The sequence below is a fragment of the Scardinius erythrophthalmus genome (genome assembly GCF_964197995.2).
Source record: "Scardinius erythrophthalmus genome assembly, chromosome: 22".
Taxonomy (NCBI): domain Eukaryota; kingdom Metazoa; phylum Chordata; class Actinopteri; order Cypriniformes; family Leuciscidae; genus Scardinius; species Scardinius erythrophthalmus.
Genome location: NC_138242.1, coordinates 2255753 through 2280000, shown reverse-complemented (window position 1 = coordinate 2280000; position 24248 = coordinate 2255753). Strand labels below are relative to the sequence as shown.

Here is a 24248-nt window from a genome sequence, read left to right as displayed (position 1 = left end):
AGAATTGCGTGTTATAAAGTCAGAATTGCGTGTTATAAAGTCAGAATTGCGTGTTATAAAGTCAGAATTGCGTGTTATAAAGTCAGAATTGTGTGTTATAAAGTCAGAATTGCGTATTATAAAGTCAGAATTGTGTGTTATAAAGTCAGAATTGCGTATTATAAAGTCAGAATTGTGTGTTATAAAGTCAGAATTGCGTATTATAAAGTCAGAATTGTGTGTTATAAAGTCAGAATTGTGTGTTATAAAGTCAGAATTGCGTATTATAAAGTCAGAATTGTATAAAGTCGCAATTGCATGTTATAAAGTCAGAATTGTGTGATATAAAGTTGCAATTGTGTATTATAAAGTCAGAATTGTGTGATATATAAAGTTGCAATTGTGTATTATAAAGTCAGAATTGTGAGATATAAAAGTCAGAATTGTGCGATATAAAGTCAGAATTGTGCGATATAAAGTTGCAATTGCGTATTATAAAGTCAGAATTGTGTGATATAAAGTTGCAATTGCGTATTATAAAGTCAGAATTGTGTGATATAAAGTTGCAATTGCGAGAAATAAACTAAAAATTATGACTTTTTTCTCTGAATTGTATGTTGTATATCACATTTCTGACTTAACAACACAAAATTGGGAGATATAAAGTCAGAATTGTGTGATATATAAAGTCAGAATTGTGTGATATAAAGTCAAAATTGTGTGATATAAAGTTGCAATTGCGAGAAATAAACTCAAAATTATGACTTTTTTCTCCGAATTGTATGTTGTATATCACATTTCTGACTTAACACACACAAAATTGGGAGATATAAAGTCAGAATTGCATGATACAAAGTCGCAATTGCAAGAAAAAAAGTCAGAATTGCGAGGTTATTTCTCAATTCTTTTTTTTCCTTAGAATTGGACTTTGCGAGTTTATATCTCACAATTCTGAGAAAAGATGTCAGAATTGCGTGATATAAGTCAGAATTGTGAGAAAAAAGTCAGAATTGTGACTTTATATCTCACAATTGTGAGTTAAAAAAGTCGCAAATACAGTATGTTTCAAAATGTTTTCTTCTGTGACGGAAACAAGCTTCCATACTCTTGAGCCGACGTAACGTTTCAGATGAAGTGTTTTTTACGAGTGCTCTTAGTGCAACAATGAGCTGCAGTGCCTCTTAAAACTGCAGAAAAACACTGCGTTCTCCAATAAAAGCCTGTGATTCCCAGTCTCCTCGCTCAGAGCGCTCGCACGTCTGGATCTCATTTCCCAGAGTCGAGCGCCAGCCGGGGGGATTTAATGAAACCAAAGCATTCAACCCTCCAGAAAACATCAGAGAGCCGCCATTCCCAACAGAAAACTGAAAACTGAAGCGCATACTTTCACGTTCATAACGCTCTGCACTTCTCCGCTGTAAAGATGCTCGTTTTCAGATCTTTAAAGGTTTCCGCAGCAGAGTTAAGTTACTGTCAGAGAGTCGGTTCAGCTGTGTCCGATCAGAGGACGATATAGACCTAGTTCACAAATAAACATCGCCGTAAACAAGCACACAAACATTTCACAGATGTCTTGCAATACAGAGTTTGGGAAAATAGGGCAAATTCTGAAACCTCGGCTCTCTGGAATTCACAGTATATTTTCAGTGCTACTCGATTACTGGAAAACAACGACAAACAAATAAAAAATAAATACTTTGTGAGTCTGTATAAATGCATGTTTATTTTAACATAATACAAGTTATAATTAGACAATTCAATGATCAAACTTGTAATAAACACTATATTCATCCATTGACAGGGAAAGACTTAAATTTCTGTAAGAGTAAACAAGTTTCCCAAAAAGGTAACACTTAAATCCCAATAAAGCTCAACTTATTCAAGAGAAAGAGATTATGGGATAGTCTACTTGAATGTAGATATTTTTCTCCTTTTTTAATTGGTGATTTGTTGCGTTACAACAGAAATGACCCTTAATTTCACAGCAAAATTCTGACTACAGTATTTTATTGCAACACAGTACCGTTAAATCGTGTTAATTCTTGGGATTTTTCAGGCCTACATCACTCAGATTGTGACTATCTGTCACAGGGGGCATTCACAATATTTGGTGGTATAAATATAATTTATAATGCAGCAATATTCTCATCAGTGTTCGATTAGCTTTTACTTAAATCTGCACATTTGTGATATTTGCCCTAGAGCGTTATTTACCTTAATAAAGGCCTTTTTTAACCTTATTACCTGCATTACCTTTCATGTCAAAGTCTTACATTTGATCAATATATTCAGTTATTATAATAAGATGACACTATAGGGCTGTTTATAGGGCTGTTACCAATCAAATAATAATATACACTGCATACACAGCAATAAATAGCCTAATATTATGAGATTAATGTTTAAATTAATGTTTGAATATACAAGTAAGAAAAAATGCAATGATACTTTTAAACATGAAACTAAACCGCCAATAGGTGACGGCAAGTGAGAAATAATAAGTGAGTTATTGGGCCCAATTGACTTTGTACACCAACGCATGTATCTTTCCTATTTCTCACCCGACGCACAGCGGACTTTTCCCTCCACAGACGCACGTCGGTAAACTAGGGAATGAACTTGCGCTCCCGGGGCGGTTCAGCGAAAAGAGGAGGCGTGTTCCGGCGCAAACGTTCCCTGGTGCTATTTTGCAGTTTCTGAAAACAATTCCGCCACAGACCAGGAGAAACCTCGTCTAAAGTCAGTGGTGCGTTGCACATGTTATTCAGATGCTATTTTAAGGGCGAATGCTTGGCCATAATCAATGTAGCGTGAGCACAACACACACACACTTTGATTCTCTCATCTACAGTCATCCACAGACGCAGCAGTTTTCATTTTTGTAAATCATACATCATTACAAGGAACAATATTAACACACGAGGGAAATCATTGTTGTGTCCATGAAGATGTGGAAAAATAGGCATAAATCTAGTTTACACATTTACCCAAATGATCATACGCCTGTTTAACCGAAGCTAATCTGTGTGTGTTTCTCCGTCCCCAAAGTCACTTCTCTGTGTTTTACGGCCCTGACGAGAACGTCGGTCTCCTCGGCTGTGAACCGCTCCTGGCGAATCCGCCGTTATAATAGCAATCCGCCATGGAACAAGCGCGCCTGCTCTAAAAGGGAATGGACCCTATTTTAACGATCTGAAACGCGAGTATCAAGCGCGAAATGCAAGTAACTTTGTGGTCGGGTCTCGGGCGCTGTTGCTATTATACCGGCGGGATAAATGACTCTTGCGCCCGACGCAAATCTAAAATGTGTTGGTCTGAAGTCGCTTCATTATTCATAGGTGTGGTTTGGGCGTAACGTGAAATAAACCAATCAGAGCGACATCTCACATTCCCTTTAAGAGCAGGTGCGCTTGTTCCATGGCGGATTGCTATTATAACGGCGGATTTGCCAGGAGCGGTTCACAGCCGAGGAGACCGACGTTCTCGCAGGATAAATCAGTCAAGATCAGTGTTGGGGAAAGTTACTTTTAAAAGTAATGCATTACAATATTGTGTTACTCCCCAAAAAAATGACTAATTGCGTTACTTAGTTACTTTTTATGAAAAGTAATGCGTTACATTACTTTTGCATTACTGTTTCTCACCTGGGCTGGGCTTGCTTGTTAGTTTTTTAATAACAACAAAAAAAAGTTATAATTTTTTGCAAATGTTAAGGCCCTTTCACATAGTCGGGAGCCAAAGTCTCAAAAGCTCAATAAAATGGGTTGAACCTGACATGGTCTGCCATACCTTTTATTTGTGTTTTTTTTTTCTTTTTTTCTGTTAACTTTGACCCTAAGAACCAGTAATTGGAGGGTCTGCTCTGCCGGAAACATTGCAGAAAAAAAATTGTGGCCATTTTAGTGTAGAATGAGTTTAGTTCGGCATTTTGAGAGTAGCCTAAAATTCTATTGAGGTTCTGAGCCTGTTGATCAACTAGTAGTGAAATCATCACAGATCCAATGATTTCGGTTGGATTTTTATAGTTTTTTCTGTGGAATGAGTATACTGATTGGTGAAAAGAATGGCATATTGACTGATGTCATAACTTGGGGGAATAGTTGATTGCCAATGAAGTAAAGATGAATATATTGGGAAAAAAGTGAGAAAACGCCTATTTTTTTTTTTTGTGCATTAAATGTAAAATCATGTAGAAATGTGTTTTAAGAGTTATTTTTTTCAGTGGATGTTGTCAGAAGTCAGCACATGTGTTCTGTGTATCTGGAATGCATTTAATGACAGCCTCCCCAACCCACTGAGGATTTGAGGGGAAAAAAATCACATTTTTCTGATAAAAAAAATAAAGGGTGCATACACTAAAATGGTCAAAAAGTTAACAGAAAAAACACAAATAAAAAGTATGGCAGACCATGTCAGGTTCAACCCATTTTTGAGACTTTGGCTCCCCGACTAACAAAAGTGAAGTGAATGAGCCTCAGGCTGAAGTAATGCAGATTTACTCCTGTACAGAAGAGGGCGCCGCTCAAAACTAACCTTTCAGATGCTGGTGTTCTGGATTAAAGAACAATAGGATACAGGAGAAGGAAGTTCAACAGTCTAAAGTCATTTTTGCTTATTAGTATGGTTGAATTAGATCATTGAAGGTCAGCAGCAAAGACATTGGTTAATAAAGTGAGATTAATTACATATTTGTGTAATTTAATATAGTAAATTATACAAGTTTTGTGTAAAATTCTGAGATTGCATTTTACTGTTTTTATTCATTTTAAGGAATACTGAATGTTTTCGTGCAAGTGAGATGAATGCATGTGCACGTTTAGTCTAGAACGACAATAAACATCATGTTGACACACACACACACATACACACACACACACCTCACTTTATTTCTCTCAACATGGGAACAGGAGAGCTGTCAATCAATAAATGTGTAAAAGTAACTAGCATCACTTATTTAAAAAGTAACTCAGATATTTTGTTGTAAATTGAAAAAGTGATGCGTTACTTTACTAGTTACTTGTAAAAGTAATCTGATCACGTAACTCAAGTTATCTGAAATGAGTTACCCCTAGCACTGGTCAAGATTGTGTCATAAATGTAACTAAATATTACCTACTTGTTTATTGAACTATAAAATCAATGTAACATTTGCAATCGTGATAATATTCAGCAACAGCTGTCGTATTTATGTTATAAAAAAAAAAAAATTGAATGTTTACCTCAGTTCCCTTTCGAGGCGGTAACTTCAACATTACGTCAGCATGACATATATGGGAACTCTTCTCCACTTTTGCTGAAATCTTATGGGCACCTGTGGCTAACCCTAGCTGACCTGAAGGACACGGACCGCAAGACGCTCCTGAACGCTCCAGTCAAACAGTCTTTGGTGACGCCATGGAGTCGGTCATGGAGCGCTTTTCTGAGACGCAGCGATGAGCCAGGTGATGCCCCGTCGCTCACTCCAGCCACCGTCGAGATCCCGCTCTTCCTCGGCGCCTTACCACGGGCTAGACAGCCCGCCGTGGCACCATCCAGTCAAAACACGTCGTCAGTGGCTACGGCGGCCGTAGGGCTAATGCGTCCGCTGTGTCACTTCCTGGACGCGTGGAAGACTATTCCCAGCGTTTCACCGTGGATACTGGGAATAATTCAGCACGGATATTGTCTCCAGTTCAGACGCAGGCCACCCCGCTTCAATGGCGTGGTCCCGTCACTGACTTTGCCCCAAAACGTTTCCGTTCTGAGACAGGAACTTCTTAGTCTGCTTGAGAAAGGAGCGATAGCGCGTGTCCCTCTGAGCGAGCAGGAGAGCGGATTCACAGGCTCTTCCTGAGGTCTGCTTTCAAAGGCATGGCTTATCAGTAAAGTGATAAAGTTATCTGACGTGACGTAAAGTTACCGCCTCGAAAGGGAACGTCTCTGGTTACTATCGTAACCTCGGTTCCCTGAGAGGCGGGAACGAGACATTACGTTAGCCGCCGTGCTCACTGTTTGATCAGCTGTGCTAGCATTCAGTCGTGATTCTGACGTAATTGTCACGCCCATGCATTTTATACTGCCCTCGAACCTGTCAGTATTTGCCATAGACAGTATATAAAATGGACACAGCGACCCCATAGGTTTCAACGGAGAAAAGTGAAGTCAACTAGAAGCACTTCTTCCTGATGGCTGAGCGACTGCGCAGACTCACACTGAGCTTGACGACGTAGATGTGACGTGAGCAACCCGTCTGTCTTCTAGTAGCTGTGCCGAGAGAAATCTGAATCATTCCCTTCCGAATCTTGCAGAGACGGAGAGTGTGAGTAGGAGCGTCCATGAGCAGGAGCAGGAGCAACTTTTGCTAAGTATTCTGATTAATTATTTTGTCATTTAGCCTCCACGCCCCCCCGATCGCCCGCGAGCTTCTCCTCCTGTCCATACGGTAATCTCTCTACTGTGCGACAGAGAGTCGCGTGGTTATGACGCAATCGTTAGCCTATTTTTACAAAAACTGCTTCTACAGGGCCATACGTAAGATACAAGGTAATGAAACCTTTTATACATTTTCTTTAGAAATAAATAATGGACAAATGGATTCTTTAAACGCCTCAGATGTAAAGTTATTCGCTGTCAAAGTGACGCCAAAATGAATGGGAGTCAATGGAATGCTAACAGCAGGTGAGGGTCCACTAATCAATGGCGGCGCCCGGGGAAGCTTCAATATTTTATGAAACCCTGCCCCCCTGGTATTTGCATGATTCGCGTCAATTGGCCAGCTGTCCCCAGCTGGCGTTAGCCCATAAGATTTCAGCAAAAGTGGAGAAGGGAGGAGTTCCCAAATACGTCACGCTGACGTAATGTCTTGTTCCCGCCGCTCAGGGAACCGAGGTAACGATAGAAACCTGAGACGTTTCATGCTGTTTTGCTCATTTCTTTTGATTTCTCCACGAAAGTCTCTCACAAAGAGAGGCGAATGAACATCGCCAAAGCACAATAAATCATATTTCACGGTTTACTGAATTCCTGATTCGTGAATGAGAGTTTGTAATCTGAAATGAATGTGAAGAGATAAACACTGTACTGTGTAACAAAACAAATGGCAAGAAGGGACGTCTTTAAGTGCAGTGTCTGCGCGAGCTGCAAACGATGATTCGCGATTCACGAACAAATGACTCTTACGAGACGGTCCTTTAAGTGAATCATAAATGTACAGCATTAATCAGTGTAGACTGACCCGCAAACAAATCACACTTGTAAATAGTTTTTAACAAACCTTTCAAGGTGTCTGTCTCGAAATTAAGTATGTTTGGTGTATGTAGTTTATAGAAAAATAAATCAGTATCATTAATCAATTCTTCATTTGACAAGTGTAGGCTAGTTATGAGCTGCAGATGTGTTGACATCAGCGACAAATCAAAATGATACAAAGGTTCAATAAACAAGAAGTGAAAATTGACTAACTTACATTTGAGGCACAATAATTTCAGTTACTTTGTCTATTTTCATTCTGCCAAACAAACCACAGCAGAATTACCGTCTCGTCTCCGAGTGACACACAGCTGTGGTGTTTCATTCCTGAGCGAATCAATATTTTGACCAAATCATTTGAATTAATGATTCAATGAATCACTCATAAAGCAGTCACCTGCCGCCACCTACTGGCCTGTCAGTGTAAGCTGCAAAAAGATTGACTGAAAATCCCCATCAAAAAATAATAAATAATTTATTAATAAATATTAATAATAAAGTTCTGCAAAGTTCAAAAGCACAAAGTTCCTCCAGTAGGAGTTATTCTCAGTGTTTCTGAACTCCTGAAACGCCTCCATTGCAGTCTTGAGTTTTCTTTCTGGAACGAACATGTCACAATATTCCTCATTTAAATAATTAATACACAGAATAAAGGGGCGGGGCCTGGTTTAGTTAGTTAGTGGTGTGTTGAAACCCATGTAGTAGCATAAGTCCACATATAAATATGGGGAAAAATAAGGTGTTTTTTGAACATTCAATCATGAAAACCTCTTCCAAAAGAGCATAATATGACCTCTTTAAATACTGAGACAAGGGGAGAATATTCATAATGGTATCTTGCCAAACTTTCAGCATGAAAACAAAGATTTCGTAAGCTTGTTTTGCTCACTTGCTGATTGCCTAACACCGTAAAGAAAATGTTTAGGCACATTTACGACAAAATCCCTGCGTTCAAAGCGAAGCTTCCCTGACTTTCCTCCATGCAATCGCTTTGAAGTGTGCGATATTTGCTTCATAAAACGTAATAAGTGGCAGATGACACGCTGACAACAACCCAAGTGTGAGACGCAGATGCACTGTAATGACGTCTCGCTGTATCTAAACTGTTTACAGTATCGCTTTCATCTCGGCAAACTCATAAAGAGAAAACCGTGAGCGGACGCAAGACAAAAGAGGAGGCCACAGATGGCACTGATTTGGGTAAAAGCAATGAATTATGGGAGGCACAGTAAAAGTAAACCTTCTATGAGCAATTAAGCCATTGAATAAGATTCAAAAGCGAGCTGAGATGTTGATATTCCTGGATTAGTGGTGAGGTTAGTCATCTTGTGAACACAGAGGAGGAATGTGTGTTGGCGCCAAATGGTAGATATTACCTTCGCCTTCCCAAAATCCTGCGCTTAAATACCAGTTAAATGGAGCAAAGATCAGCAGCTTCCACACCGGCCAAGAAGAAACTGTCCAAACAAACTGAAGCAAAGGAGCTTTTAGAAAACAAACTGAACAGAGACATTACATTCCAGAAAATGCATGCTGGGGCTCGATGTCTTTCTGGTGCATTAGATACGGAGGACAGACACTGCATTAAAATTAAACTGCGGTAAGTCACGCATTACAGGAGACTGGGCTGCAAACTCGGAGAAACACAACTCTTTTATTCACTGGACTGTGAATTAAATTGGCAACACTTCCCAATAAGGTTTATTAGTTAACATGAACTAAGAATGAACAATACTTCTACAGCATTTATTAATCTACTAATACATTTTTCAAATCTTGTTAACATTAGTTAATGCTCTGTGAACTAACACGAACACACAATGAACAGCTGTATTTTTATTAACTAACATTTACAAAGATTAATAAATACTGTAACAAATGTATTGCTCATGGTTAGTTCATGTTAGTAAACGCATTAACTAATGAACGTTATTGTAAAGTGTTCCAGAGAATAAACTGGAGACGACATCAGGAATGGGAGCGTCGTGTCTTCAGGTTGAGGGATCTTGTGTCGAGTTTTTAAGTAAACGCATTTCGAAGGTCCAGCAGGACGTCTGGCTGTCGGATAATTCGATTTAACTCTCAGAGAGATCCGTAACGGGGACGCGTGTCGTCAGACTCACAGCTTCTCAGCAGTGGATGATTCATTACTGTTGCAGAAATGCTGTTCACACGAGCATCAGCGCTCGGGCTCTTCACCGGCAACAGATTCACACACCGGCTCCAAGATCCCGGAAACCTCTGGGATGATGCCGTTCACCGAAAGTGACCTCTGAAGTGTTGACAAATCTCTTCATCCACCCGGACGATTAGAAGCGCTTTAGTTTCGGTATCACTCCAATCTGAAGACGTTTGTAAACAGTGCTGAGTAAACGTGTCATGAATGGCTCAGAACCAGTGGCTTCTGATTGGCCCAGATCACTTCTTACGTCAGCGCGTTCTGACCGCCATTAGCACTGAGGCTTGCAGTGTTCTGTCACTTGAAACAAACAAAAACAAAAGGCCACACACACACACACACTAACCTGACCCCTAAACCTACCCATCACACACACACACACACACACACACACACACACACACACACACACACACACACACACACACACACACACACACACACACACACACACACACACACACACACACACACACACACACACACTAACCTGACCCCTAAACCTACCCATCACACACACACACACACACACACACACACACACACACACACACACACACACACACACACACACACACACACACACACACACACACACACACACACACACACACACACACACACTAACCTGACCCCTAAACCTACCCATCACACACACACACACACACACACACACACACACACACACACACACACACACACACACACAGACAGACACACACACACACACACAAACACACACACACACACACACACACACACACACACACACACACACACACACACACACACACACACACACACACTAACCTGACCCCTAAACCTACCCATCACACACACATACACACACACACACACACACACACACACACACACACACACACACACACACACACACACACACACACACACACACACACACACACACACACACACACACACTAACCTGACCCCTATACCTACCCATCACACACACACACACACACACACACACACACACACACACACACACACACACACTAACCTGACCCCTATACCTACCCATCACACACACACACACACACACACACACACACACACACACACACACACACACACACACACACACACACACACAGACACACACACACACACACACACACACAGACACACACACACACAAACACACACACACACACACACACACACACACACACACACACACACACACACACACACACACACACACACACACACACTAACCTGACCCCTAAACCTACCCATCACACACACATACACACACACACACACACACACACACACACACACACACACACACACACACACACACACACACACACACACACACACACACACACACACACACACACTAACCTGACCCCTATACCTACCCATCACACACACACACACACACACACACACACACACACACACACACACACACTAACCTGACCCCTAAACCTACCCATCACACACACACACACACACACACACACACACACACACACACACACTAACCTGACCCCTATACCTACCCATCACACACACACACACACACACACACACTAACCTGACCCCTATACCTACCCATCACACACACACACACACACACACACACACACACACACACACACACACACACACACACACACACACACACACACACACACACACTAACCTGACCCCTATACCTACCCATCACACACACACACACACACACACACACACACACACACACACACACACACACACACACACACACACACACACACACACACACACACACACACACACACACACACTAACCTGACCCCTAAACCTACCCATCACACACACACACACACACACACACACACACACACACACACACACACACACACACACACACACAGACACACACACACACAAACACACACACACACACACACACACACACACACACACACACACACACACACACACACACACACACACACACACTAACCTGACCCCTAAACCTACCCATCACACACACATACACACACACACACACACACACACACACACACACACACACACACACACACACACACACACACACACTAACCTGACCCCTATACCTACCCATCACACACACACACACACACACACACACACACACACACACACACACTAACCTGACCCCTAAACCTACCCATCACACACACACACACACACACACACACACACACACACACACACACACACACACTAACCTGACCCCTAAACCTACCCATCACACACACACACACACACACACACACACACACACACACACACACACACACACACACACACACACACACACACACACACACACACACACACACACACACACTAAACTGACCCCTAAACCTACCCATCACACACACACACACACACACACACACACACACACACACATACACACACACACACACACACACACACACACACACACACACACACACACACACACACACTGGAGTAATGATGCTGAAAATTCAGCTTTGATCACAGGAATAAATTACACTTTACTATATATTCACATAGAGAACAGCTGATTTACATTATAATAATATTTCAGAATTTTTACTGTTTTTACTGTATTTTTAATCAAATAAACACAGCCTTAAAAACAAGCATATGCCACAATTTCAGCAAAAATAACATGTTGCTTCTTGCACTTTCATGATATTAATAACCTACTCCAAGACTTAACAAACGTACTCTTAAAGCTCCACAATAACAGCGTTAAAGATCAGAAACAGAGCTGATCGGTTATATTCATGTGTACAGAGTGAAGATGACGGATGACTGTTTTGCTCCATTCTGCTCAAACACAATGCTGGCTCTGAGGCTGAATCCTTTAACCTTTCTGTTAGAGCGAGTCGACGAGAAGTGAAACCCAGAGCGGACAGAAGAGCCAGAAGTGGAGGCCGTGAATCACTCCGTCCTCCACTGAGTCATGCTGGTTTACTCCTATAAAAGACTTCTTGTTGGCTTATAAACTCAAGAGAGGTTCGTCAACATGAACGCCTTCTGCTTCTGACTAATCACACACACACACACACACACACACACACACACACACACACACACACACACACACACACACACACACACACACACACATTAACCCGACCCCTCCCCCCCACTATTTCCCAATGTAAGATTTTGTTTTGCATTGCCTGCCTATCTCTGCCGATTTCAGAGTCTCCAAATGAATCCATTCTGCAACTTTTAAATACATAATGAAATTTTTTTAAACGAAATTATAGGCTTAAGTGCAGGGTCCAAAAGTTGGTCGTTTTGTCGCTTACACTACACACACGCACACGCACACACACCGTTGGTGGTGCACTCAAAGTCATCTGTGAGTTGTGCAGTTACCCAAAATCTCCTGAATGAAGATAAAACCCATCATGTCACTAGATGAAATAAAATTGACTAGCAAAAATACAGGAGGCCTTATTCTTGTTCAGCTGCTTAATCTCGTTGTCAGTCGACCATGATCGCGCACCGCTCGCGCATGCCATGCGCATCTAGGTAAGCTACTCAGAACTCCGACACGGAAAAATGTACGCAGCAATATATAATGAATGTTCCTGGGAGATCCGTAGTTGCGCGGGATGTGGAAGCGCGCAAAAGTTCCAGAACCTTCTACTGCCTTGAGAAAAAAAAAAAAAAAAAAAAAAAACCTCATGAGCTGCTGGCCGCCGCTGCAGATCAATTTTGTCAAGTTCAGCACAACGTTGGTTGTACAAAAAGTGTCCTGGCCTTGAATGACAAGGTAAGGAAAATATGTTTGGCACATTGTATGAGTCACTATATCATAACAAGGTAATACAATGTGTAATCAAGTGATGTCAATTCCAGCGTTATGGACGTGACATTTGCAGTAAAAACTTGAAATATAAATTCTCAGAAAATGCATTTATAGGCCTACCAATATATTGAAACTGTTTATATATCCATACTCCCTTAATAAAGAAATATCAGTCTACACATGCGTTTTATATTTAATATGAGGGAAATAGGCTACACATGCCATGGACATGACACAAAAAATCTTTAACTTTTAGGTGGCAAAATATATTTTTTGTAATTCTGTGAATTAAACTGCAAACCAAAGTACTACCCACCGGATGAAGAAGGGTCGGCTCTCCACAGAACAGAACATATTCATTTTATTTTATTTTTCACGTTCGCATTTATGAGGAAAAAACAATGTTTCGGACTGAGCGCTCTGAAAGCGGCACTAAAAGACTGTTTCACAGAGACCTCAGACAGAAAGCACAAAGCCTTTCTTTAAAATGAATTTCGTTTTGTATTAATGATATCTTAATTTTAATCAATGTTTCATCAACCAATTGCTAGGATTTAATAATTAAGAAGTAAATATAGCAGACAATAGGCACCGGCGCGTGAACTGGAGCTCGTCTTACAAATGAACCGAAACTCAGCGTATAAGGGAGCCTACTTGCCTGACAGAACTGAGAATTATCTATAGAAAGCTTGAAATGTCTTATTTTAAACAGAACAATTCAAAACGAGAGAAAACAGACTGCTTGTGTAATCCGTATGAAATGTGCATTTCTCTCTGGCGCGTTCCCTACTGCGAAGATCGCGAGTCAGCATCGTCAACTTCATCTATGCAGGGCACTGACACAGAAAACACTTGTTTATTAATAAACAATTAAAATGTCTCCTTGCTATATTTTACATATTCATAATCATTACTTTTGCCGGTTCTTTGTGACAGCTTTTAGGTGCTTTATTGGCAGCGCCACCCTTAGGAGATTTTTTTCAATCCCTGTTTTGGCAGGGGAAAAACTGATCAGAAAATGTAACGAAATGTTGTAGAAATGTAGTGGAGTAGAAAGTATAATAATTGCTGCAAAATATAACGAAGTAAAAGTCAAAAGTAGGCCTATGCACTATTGATTCTACTTAAGTAAAGTAACCTACAGATAGGTAAAGATACAACTACGTGAAAAATGTAGTCTACTTCAGTAAAGTAACGAAGTAGGCTATTTGTACTTCGTTACATTTCACCACTGCTGATTAACAGTAATGTAAATGCTAAATGTCCTAATACCTGTTGATACTACAACAATGCAAAGTATATGCTCTTAACCTTGCAGTTTTTCACATATCTTGTAAGACTCAATTTCTCCATTTCTTTGCACAAAACTCTCCAGAAAATGCCATTTAATGGGTTATTTTTCAAAAAAAATGAATAAAAAATTCTCCCCCCTAGGGAGAGCCTCCCCATATAATAAATCCCAATTGAACCCCTGGTTGTAGTTATTTTACATTGCTTCTCTCTGTTTTTATAATCTACCCAGTCCTTCACTGCATATACCCTCTTACAACCAAACTAAGTAGTACAGTCTGTTCCCAAAAGTCATTAGAAATGAGCATTTAAGTACTTTATATATAAAAAAATAAATAAAAAAAATTCGGGGAATTTCCCCCGAACCCCCCTAGCATTTACTGTCCCCCCCCCAGGTTCAAAATTGCTCCTACGCCCCAGTATCACACACACACACACACACACACACACACACACACACACACACACACACGCACAGGAATTACACACTAATTATTTGGGTAACACTTTACAATAATGTTCAATAGTTAACATTAGTTAATGTATTAACTAACATGAACAAACAATGAGCAAAACATGTGTTACAATATTTGTTAATCTTTGTAAATATTAGGGTTACACTTTATTTTAAGGTGTCATTGTTACAGTGTAATTATATATTTAAGTAATTGAGTAATATTAAGCAACTACATGCACTTACTATAGGGTTAGGGTTTGGTTGAGGGTTAGTTGCATGTAATTATGAATAATTTACTGTTATTACTATAGTAAGTACATGTAACATATGTAACAAGGACACTGTAAAATAAAGTGATACCAAATATTGGTTAATATAAATACAGCTGTTCATTGTGTGTTCATGTTAGTTCACAGTGCATTAACTAATGTTAACAAATACAACCTTTGATTTTAATAACATATAAGTACATGTTGAAATTATTAACCAAGATTAGTAAATGCTGTAGAAGTATTGTTCATGTTAACTAAGGTAGTTAACTAATGTTAACTAATGAACCTTATTGTAAAGTGTTACCGTTATTTGTTCAGAAAATAACAGTGATCCCGATGGCGGAGCAGTGCATGCTGGGAAGAGAAGCTTCTCCTCTGTCCAAGAGCAACACGAGACATAGAGCAGCGATTCAGGATTCATAATGAAGCGCCTGTCCCAATCTCCCTTGTGTTTGAACACACAGATCCGAGAAAAACACATGATTTATGCTGTGCGAGTCCAATTTACATAGAAAACACACAAAGGATTATTTTGACACGTTTTACGGCCCCAGTAATGACAGATTACCAGAGGAAGTCGTGTGTGGAAGTGGGATCTGATATGGTTTATCAGAGAACGTCACATGAACAATGATTTGAAGAATAATCTGTATTGGTAGATGATAAGTAGATCAGGCATGGGTAAACTGAGAATATTGTTGGTGTTTCTGATAAATCGCAGACGCTAGACTAAACAAAGACTTGTTTGGGTTAGAAAACTAGCTTGTAAATCTCCAAATTTAAATTTGAAGGAAACTGGTAAAACAATAGTCCACAGAACTACAAGAAATGAAATGTTGATATGATAAAGCAAACAAAGGCCTCTTCCGTGAAGTTCGGTGCACATGTTTCTGATTACTCGTGTTATTCCCTCTCCACTGTCTGAGCCAACATCCTTACCGTTACAGTAGCTCTACATACCTGTCTTTATTACTTTAAAAAAATGTATTTATAAGTTTCTATATTTTTTTATATTAGAATTTTCTATGGTAGCCCAAGTGAAGCTTTTCTTTTTGAGAGTCACATGACCTAAAAACCAGGACCTTCAAAAACTAGGGCTTTGTGGAAGGTTACCAGGGTCACACACACACACACACACACACACACACACACACACACACACACACACACACACACACACACACACACACACACACACACACACACACACACACACACACACACACACACACATCCCGCTCACTTCACACCATACGCCACGTCTGAATCAATCAGCGCTTATTATATTGTTTCAAAGCAGCTTTACAGAGATAATAGGAAAATTATGCAAAAAAGTTTGTTTCCAGAAGAAAATAGCGTCACAGTCCAGCTTAAGTAAGTTTAATGATGTTTCATTTTTGTCTTAAAAAAGTTATTAATTTAGTATATACAGTATATATATATATATAGCCGCTCTGGAGTAAACCGTGATGTCATCGTCCAGCTCACTTAAGTTCAGCTCAGGGTGCGGCTATGCAGTTGCTAAGGTATGTTGTGCAGTTGCTAGTGTTGTAGATGGTTGCCAGGGTGTTGCTATGCAATTGCTAAGGTGTTCAGAGTGTTTAAGCATGTTGTTATGCAGTTGCTAGCGTTATAAATGGTTGCCAGGGTGTTGCTATGCAGTTGCTAAGGTGTTCAGAGTGTTTAAGCCTGTTGTTGTGCAGTTGCTAGTGTTGTAGAGGGTTGCCAGGGTGTTGATATGCAGTTGCTAAGATGTTCAGAGTGTTTAAGCATGTTGTTATGCAGTTGCTAGCGTTATAAATGGTTGCCAGGGTGTTGCTATGCAGTTGCTAAGGTGTTCAGAGTGTTTAACCATGTTGTTGTGCAGTTGCTAGTGTTGTAGATGGTTGCCAGGGTGTTGCTATGCAGTTGCTAAGATGTTCAGAGTGTTTAAGCATGCTGTCGTGCAGTTGCTAGAGTGTTGTAGATGGTTTCCAGGGTGTCGCTATGCAGTTGCTAAGGTGTTCAGAGTGTTTAAGCATGTTGTTGTGCAGTTGCTAGTGTTATAGATGGTTGCCAGGGTGTTGCTATGCAGTTGCTAAGGTGTTCAGAGTGTTTAAGCATGCTGTCGTGCAGTTGCTAGAGTGTTGTAGATGGTTTCCAGGGTGTCGCTATGCAGTTGCTAAGGTGTTTAGAGTGTTTAAGCATGTTGTTGTGCAGTTGCTAGTGTTGTAGATGGTTTCCAGGGTGTCGCTATGCAGTTGCTAAGGTGTTTGGTGTGTTTAAGCATGTTGTTGTGCAGTTGCTAGTGTTATAGATGGTTGCCAGGGTGTCGCTATGCAGTTGCTAAGGTGTTCAGAGTGTTTAACCATGTTGTTGTGCAGTTGCTAGTGTTATAGATGGTTGCCAGGGTGTTGCTATGCAGTTGCTAAGGTGTTTGGTGTGTTTAAGCATGCTGTCGTGCAGTTGCTAGAGTATTTTAGATGGTTTCCAGGGTGTTGCTATGCAGTTGCTAAGGTGTTCAGAGTGTTTAAGCATGTTGTTGTGCAGTTGCTAGTGTTGTAGATGGTTGCCAGGGTGTCGCTATGCAGTTGCTAAGGTCTTCAGAGTGTTTAACCATGTTGTTGTGCAGTTGCTAGTGTTATAGATGGTTGCCAGGGTGTTGCTATGCAGTTGCTAAGGTGTTTGGTGTGTTTAAGCATGCTGTCGTGCAGTTGCTAGTGTTGTAGAGCGTTGCCAGGGTGTCACTATGCAGTTGCTAAGGTGTTCAGAGTGATTTTTTTATAGCATTGAGCAGTTGTAAGGGTGAAAAGTTTGCATTATTTAGGATTCATGTCATCTAACCGCAGACTTCACGACAGCTGTGTAAGGCATGATTATGTATAACCTGCTCTGGGTTCTTCATCATAACACATATGGTTTGAGCTAGACTTCCAGACACTGCTTCTCCTCCACAGTCGGGTAAATTACACACGTCTGTCAATAACATCATACAGGTCACGACTAACATGCGTGTTTTAACCGCGTCCAGCTGTTGTGAGACTGCAGTGTTCAGATGGTCTTCACAGTGTTTCACGATCTGTCAAAAGCCTCATGCCAAGTGGGCCAATGAAATGCAAATGCTGGGTTTAAAATTGTAAATCACTAATGCTGTAATTGTGAGATTTGATGTTCCTGAAATCTAGCCAAGCGTATGACAGTCTGCCAGGTTACCGCACATTAGCATGTGAACATGTACGTAGCCTAGTGTTTCTTCAGCTGTGGGTCATGTGATCTTAAAGAGGCCATATTACGCCCTTTTACACATTTTGATGTAGTTTTCAGGCTCTACTATAACAGGTTTTCCTGCTTGAATGTTGATTATTCTCCTCATATTCTCCATTGTTGCGGCTCCTCTCTTCCCAGTCTGTCAGTAACACTCTGTTTACTTCCTGTCCCTATGAAGCCCCTCCTTCTGAAAAGCACACTGTGCTCTGATTGGTCGGCTGGATCAGGGTGTTGTGATTGGCCGAGCGCTTTGAGTGTGTTTGGGAAATGCCCCGCCCCTTACCATAACCAGGCACGTGCACACATAGACATCAAAGGGGGCTTGAGCACCTGCCCTTTTTATTCCTGGAGAGAAAGTGCCCTTTTTTCTGGGGTGCTTTTTTTCTATTTTTGAAAAATAATATATATTCCTGTTTGCGCACAGCTTCCCTGTCAAACAAATATATTTATTGAATTAATTAATAATAATTTAGCCGTAAATAAAATGACCCACATGATGACCTTTCACCTCATTCCTCACGCTGCACGCACATTTTTTTGGTTAGGGTTAGGGTTAGGGTTAGGGTTAGGGTTAGGGTCTAACCCTACCAGAGGATGTCGCACTACCAGAGGATGTCTTCAAATCTGTGGCTGCTGGTAAGTGGCGTTTCATTCTCAGCGAAGTGATTTTGATGTTCGTTTACTTATTATTATTTTACAAGGACGACGTGAAGAGAGCATGCAGAGATGTTGTTTATATTGCTGTGTGTAACGTTAGGCTATAGAAGTAACTGTTTTCCTGAATGCCATCAAGATTGAAACCGAGACTGATTTCATAGCAGGTCAATAAACAAATAGTTAAAATTAAGTCACTTACATTTAAGACGCAATGACTATTTTTGTTCTGTTTCAGCAGCGAAAATAGTTCCAAACACTGCAGAACCATAGCGCATCTCACAGCAACACTTGTTGCATTACTGAATGATTCAGCATTTTGAACCATCGGTTGAGTCAAAGATTCAATTACCCATTCATAAACTGCCTCATTCTGAATAAATCAGCCGTTTGAATGAATCGTTTGAATGAATGACTCAATGACTCGCTCATTAAGACGGTCGCCTGCCGCCTCCTACTGGCGGTTTAGTTTTATAAAGTATCATTCTTTTCTGAATATATTGATCAAATTTGAGAATTTGAAATGAAAGATGGAGCATACATTTAATAAAATTAGGTGAAAAATGCCCTTTTTAAAAGGTACAAAAAATTTGTGTTTTCAAAGTGATGTAATGAAACATTGACAATTTAAGTTTGAAGGGAGTAAAGCCACTGTTTAGGCTATTAAGGAAATGTAATTTTGCCAAAAGAAGAACTTTTATTTTAAATAAATGTTCGTTTTAAATCAGCCTACTTCAGTGTGATATGTTACCATATTATCATGCTTAACACTGAGAATTTGAATAATTGTATTGTGATGATCAGATGCAGATATCTAAATCAAAGAATATGGGCGGTTTTGCGGGTGGATTATTTATTTTTAACAGTGGATTCGGGTGACTCAAAGTGCACCAAATTAATGAATTTATCTTTAAAATGTACAAAATTTTCTTACGGGGGGGGGGGGGCATGCCCCCGGACCCCCCTAGAGATACCAAGCTCCACAACAAAAATAATGTGGGAAACACATTAGGCTATATGATGATCTACAAAAAAATACTAATTTAATAATCTTATTATTAAAATACATTATTAGGATTTTTACCACCTCCGCCTCATTTTGAGGCTGTAAAAACCCTGTTACTGTATTTTGATCACAGCCCTATTTAAAGCCTTGTTCCATGTGCCCCCTTTTATACTTTGAGCACCTGCCCCTCCAGAGGTCTCTGCACGGCCCTGACCATAACCGCCAGTTTAACACACTACTAACTAACTCAACCAGGCCCCGCCCCTTTATTATGCGCATTAATTATTTAAATGAGGAATATTGTCCATGTTTTTTGTGTCACATTTTGCATAATTTGACAAAATTACAGATTACCAGACAATAAAAATATTCTGTTCACGAGTGATATTGACCTTGCTTTGTCTCAAGCATGATCTTAACTTACACTGTTGTCTCCTTGTTAAATAAGAACACTAGCTTTTGAAAAGTAGCACAAATAAACGTCGACAGCTACTGTGGCTTCTCCAGTTTTAACATGACCTTTCTGTAATGGAAAATCAACCCCTGTGAACTAAAGTTAAAGAAACACCCGTATGTGTGAGAGATGGTCACCAAACGCTCTTGTGTTTTGCACACTAGTGTGTGTGTGTGTGTGTGTGTGTGTGAGTGTGTAGTCCATGCTGGTGTGGAGCCAGAGTTTGCTGCATGCTAACTGACGCCATCTTTATTCCCCAGACCGGACACGAATCATGAGCATGTACACAAACACGATTACAAAGATGAAAAAGAAAAGAGGGACTTGAATAAATGATGCCACCCACAACGTCCTAATGACTAGATCCGTCATACAAGCCAGATTTAGGCTGGTGCCAGTCCAGTGCCAGTCTAGAGATATAATTGATTCATTTGCTTAAGAGACATTATATAATATTCAAAATTACATCAAAACATCAAATATTTCCTGCAGCTCAAATTAGAAAAAAAGTAAAAGAACCTTTGAGAAAAAGAAGTGCACTTAATTCTATTGTCTGAGTGTGCACTTGTAGTGTACTTCAAATCATAAAAGTACATTTGAAAAAAGAAAAACTCTACTTGCAGATAATATAATATTAATTAAATAGAAAGCCACTTTAGTGAATGTAAAGAGAGATGACTGAGTTCATGTTTCTTTACACAGTTTAATAAAATGTGTAATAATGTCAAAATAAATGTACATTACATCATTTTTACACTTATTTTGACGTGCACATGTAAAGCACTGGATTATAATTATAACGACAGTGTGTTATTCAATATTACATTTAAACGTAATATTTTATTCTAATCTTAAATTTACTAAATTGCAATTTAATTTTTTACATATGTAATTACAAATATATTTAAATACATGACATGAAGTTTCAATAGAAATTACATTAAAGTGTATTTTAGTTTACCATAAATGCTTGTCAGTACATTATAATCATATTTCAAAGACAACAGAAGTATGACATTTAAAAATGATTCATCTTGAGTGGGTCAAAAAAAGCTCTAAAGTTCAGGGAAATTAAGAATATGCTAAAGTGTACTTCTTTAACTTTAACTTGATTAACCTTAACTTAACTTTATTAAACTGATGGCAGTCGTTCTGGAACTCTAAAGAGATATTTTGTCATCTGAGTTGATAAAGCGCATCATTAAAGTTCATATTTCAACCAATACTGACAATACAAGTTTATTGTTTTTCTGCTTTTATGAAAAATATTATCCAGTATCTTTCATTATTCTGTCATATAATATGTGAGGGGGAACAGACGGACATGTTTTATCTTGTTTTTAAATAATATTCAGTTTCTTGCTAAGTACGGTTGGATCATCTCCCGTCTGACTCCAGGACGCTCATAAAATCACGCGGTTCAAAGCCTCCAAAGAAAACATCACACACTCAGAACAATACACACTCAAAACATCACACACACTGATCAATACACACTCAAAACATAACACACTCCGAACAATACACACTCAAAACATCACACACACTGATCAATACACACTCAAAACATCACACACTCCGAGTCTGAATAAGACACTTTCTGCTGCCGACTTCCACACACATCTCCAGTCTCTAACCTGAGGAAAACAGCGTCTCTTACCTTTCAAACCCCAGCTGTCGTATCGATCTCTCCCATGATGAACCTGCGGAAACAGCATGAGATGAAGATCAGAACATCAGAACAACACAAGCTGAAGATCAGAACATCAGAACAACACAAGATGAAGATCAGAACATCAGAACAACACAAGATGAAGATCAGAACATCAGAACAACACAAGATGAAGATCAGAACATCAGAACAACACAAGATGAAGATCAGAACATCAGAACAACACAAGATGAAGATCAGAACATCAGAACAACACAAGATGAAGATCAGAACATCAGAACAACACAAGATGAAGATCAGAACATCAGAACAACACAAGATGAAGATCAGAACATCAGAACAACACAAGATGAAGATCAGAACATCAGAACAACACAAGATGAAGATCAGAACATCAGAACAACACAAGATGAAGATCAGAACATCACAACAACACAAGATGAAGATCAGAACATCAGAACAACACAAGATGAAGATCAGAACATCACAACAACACAAGATGAAGATCAGAACATCACAACAACACAAGATGAAGCTTCAGTCTAATCATCATGTGATGAAGAGGCTAAAGCTCGAGGCTGGGAATGAGAAGCTCGCTGGTTTGGACCATTAGGTGTTGACTGGACTGGGAAAAGTCTCTAAATGACAGCTTGTCATTTATATTTTATCTAATATTTAGATTCTCAAACATTACAGAGACATTTTTCCCCCCATTGGAACAATATGCACTAACAATTATTCAGCCTGATCTCATTTTTAAAGAAATGAATACTTTTATTTAGCAAGGATATATTAAATTGATCAAAAGTGACAGTAAAAACATTTATAATGTACTGTAATAAAAGATTCCACTTTCTATTCATCAAAAAATCCAGATTATTTTTTTTTTATCACAGTTTCCACAAAGATATGAAGCTGTTTCTAACATTGATAATAATTATAAATGTTTCCTGAGCATCAAATCATCATATTAAAGTGATTTCTGAGGGATCATGTGACACTGTTTCACTGTTTTTACTGTATTTCTGATCAAATAAAAGCAGCTTTGGGGAATAGAAGAGATTAACACGATCTGACGACTGTGAACGCTAGTGTTTGGAGAAAATAGAGATGAATTACATAAGTAATACGTGTTAAAAAAGTAAACGGTCACTTCTGATGTCATGCTGACTGAAAGCACACGTTATCTGAATGACAAAGCACTCGGTGTGTGTGTTTCTGAGGAACGGGAACGAGTGTGTGTGCGGGTCATCAGGATCAGGACACATGTTGTACCTGTGCACATGCTTCACACACCTCACTAATATCTGCACAGATCCAAACCAGATGCTGTTCACACACACACACACACACACACACACACACACACACACACACACACACACACACACACACACACACACACACACACACACATCCCGCTCACTTCACACCATACGCCACGTCTGAATCATGCACTGATGTTTTCTTATTTTATTTTATTTTATTTTATTTTATTTTATTTTATTTATTTTATTTATTTTATTATTATTTTATTTTATTTATTATAATTTTTTTAATTATTTATTTTTTATTTTTTTATATTATATATTTTTATTTTATTATATATATATTTTTTATTATTTTATTCATTCATTTATTTTATTTATAATATTTACATACTATATAAATAAATAAATTATATAATACAATTTCCCCAAACATGATGTTGGTTTGCAGTGATTGATATACTACTGTATCTCTCCAGAGTATCTGTTTACTGGGACACTTCCGGGATTATCCGGCGCTCCGAAGACATGAGATGGGAATACATCAGCGTTCACTCCATCCTCCAACACTGAAGTCCAAGATACATTATTAGTGATTAATCTTAATATTAGACTAATTATTATGACCGCCGCTAGCGTAGCTAGCGAAAGCGGTCATATAGGGATTGTCAACGTTTTTTTTTTGTTTTTTTTTCGTCACCTCACTGAATTTTTCGTC

General features: G+C 39.4%; 1 protein-coding gene across 2 annotated transcripts in view; it reads right to left on the bottom strand.

The window, feature by feature from the left end:
- piezo2a (piezo-type mechanosensitive ion channel component 2a) overlaps window positions 1-24248 on the bottom strand; it is a 212844-nt gene that overhangs the window by 132097 nt on the left and 56499 nt on the right. For both annotated transcript variants that reach the window (XM_081353359.1, XM_081353360.1), the window contains one exon: window positions 22251-22293. In XM_081353359.1, the coding sequence (XP_081209485.1) occupies window positions 22251-22293 (43 nt within the window). The remainder of the gene's footprint in view (window positions 1-22250; window positions 22294-24248) is intronic.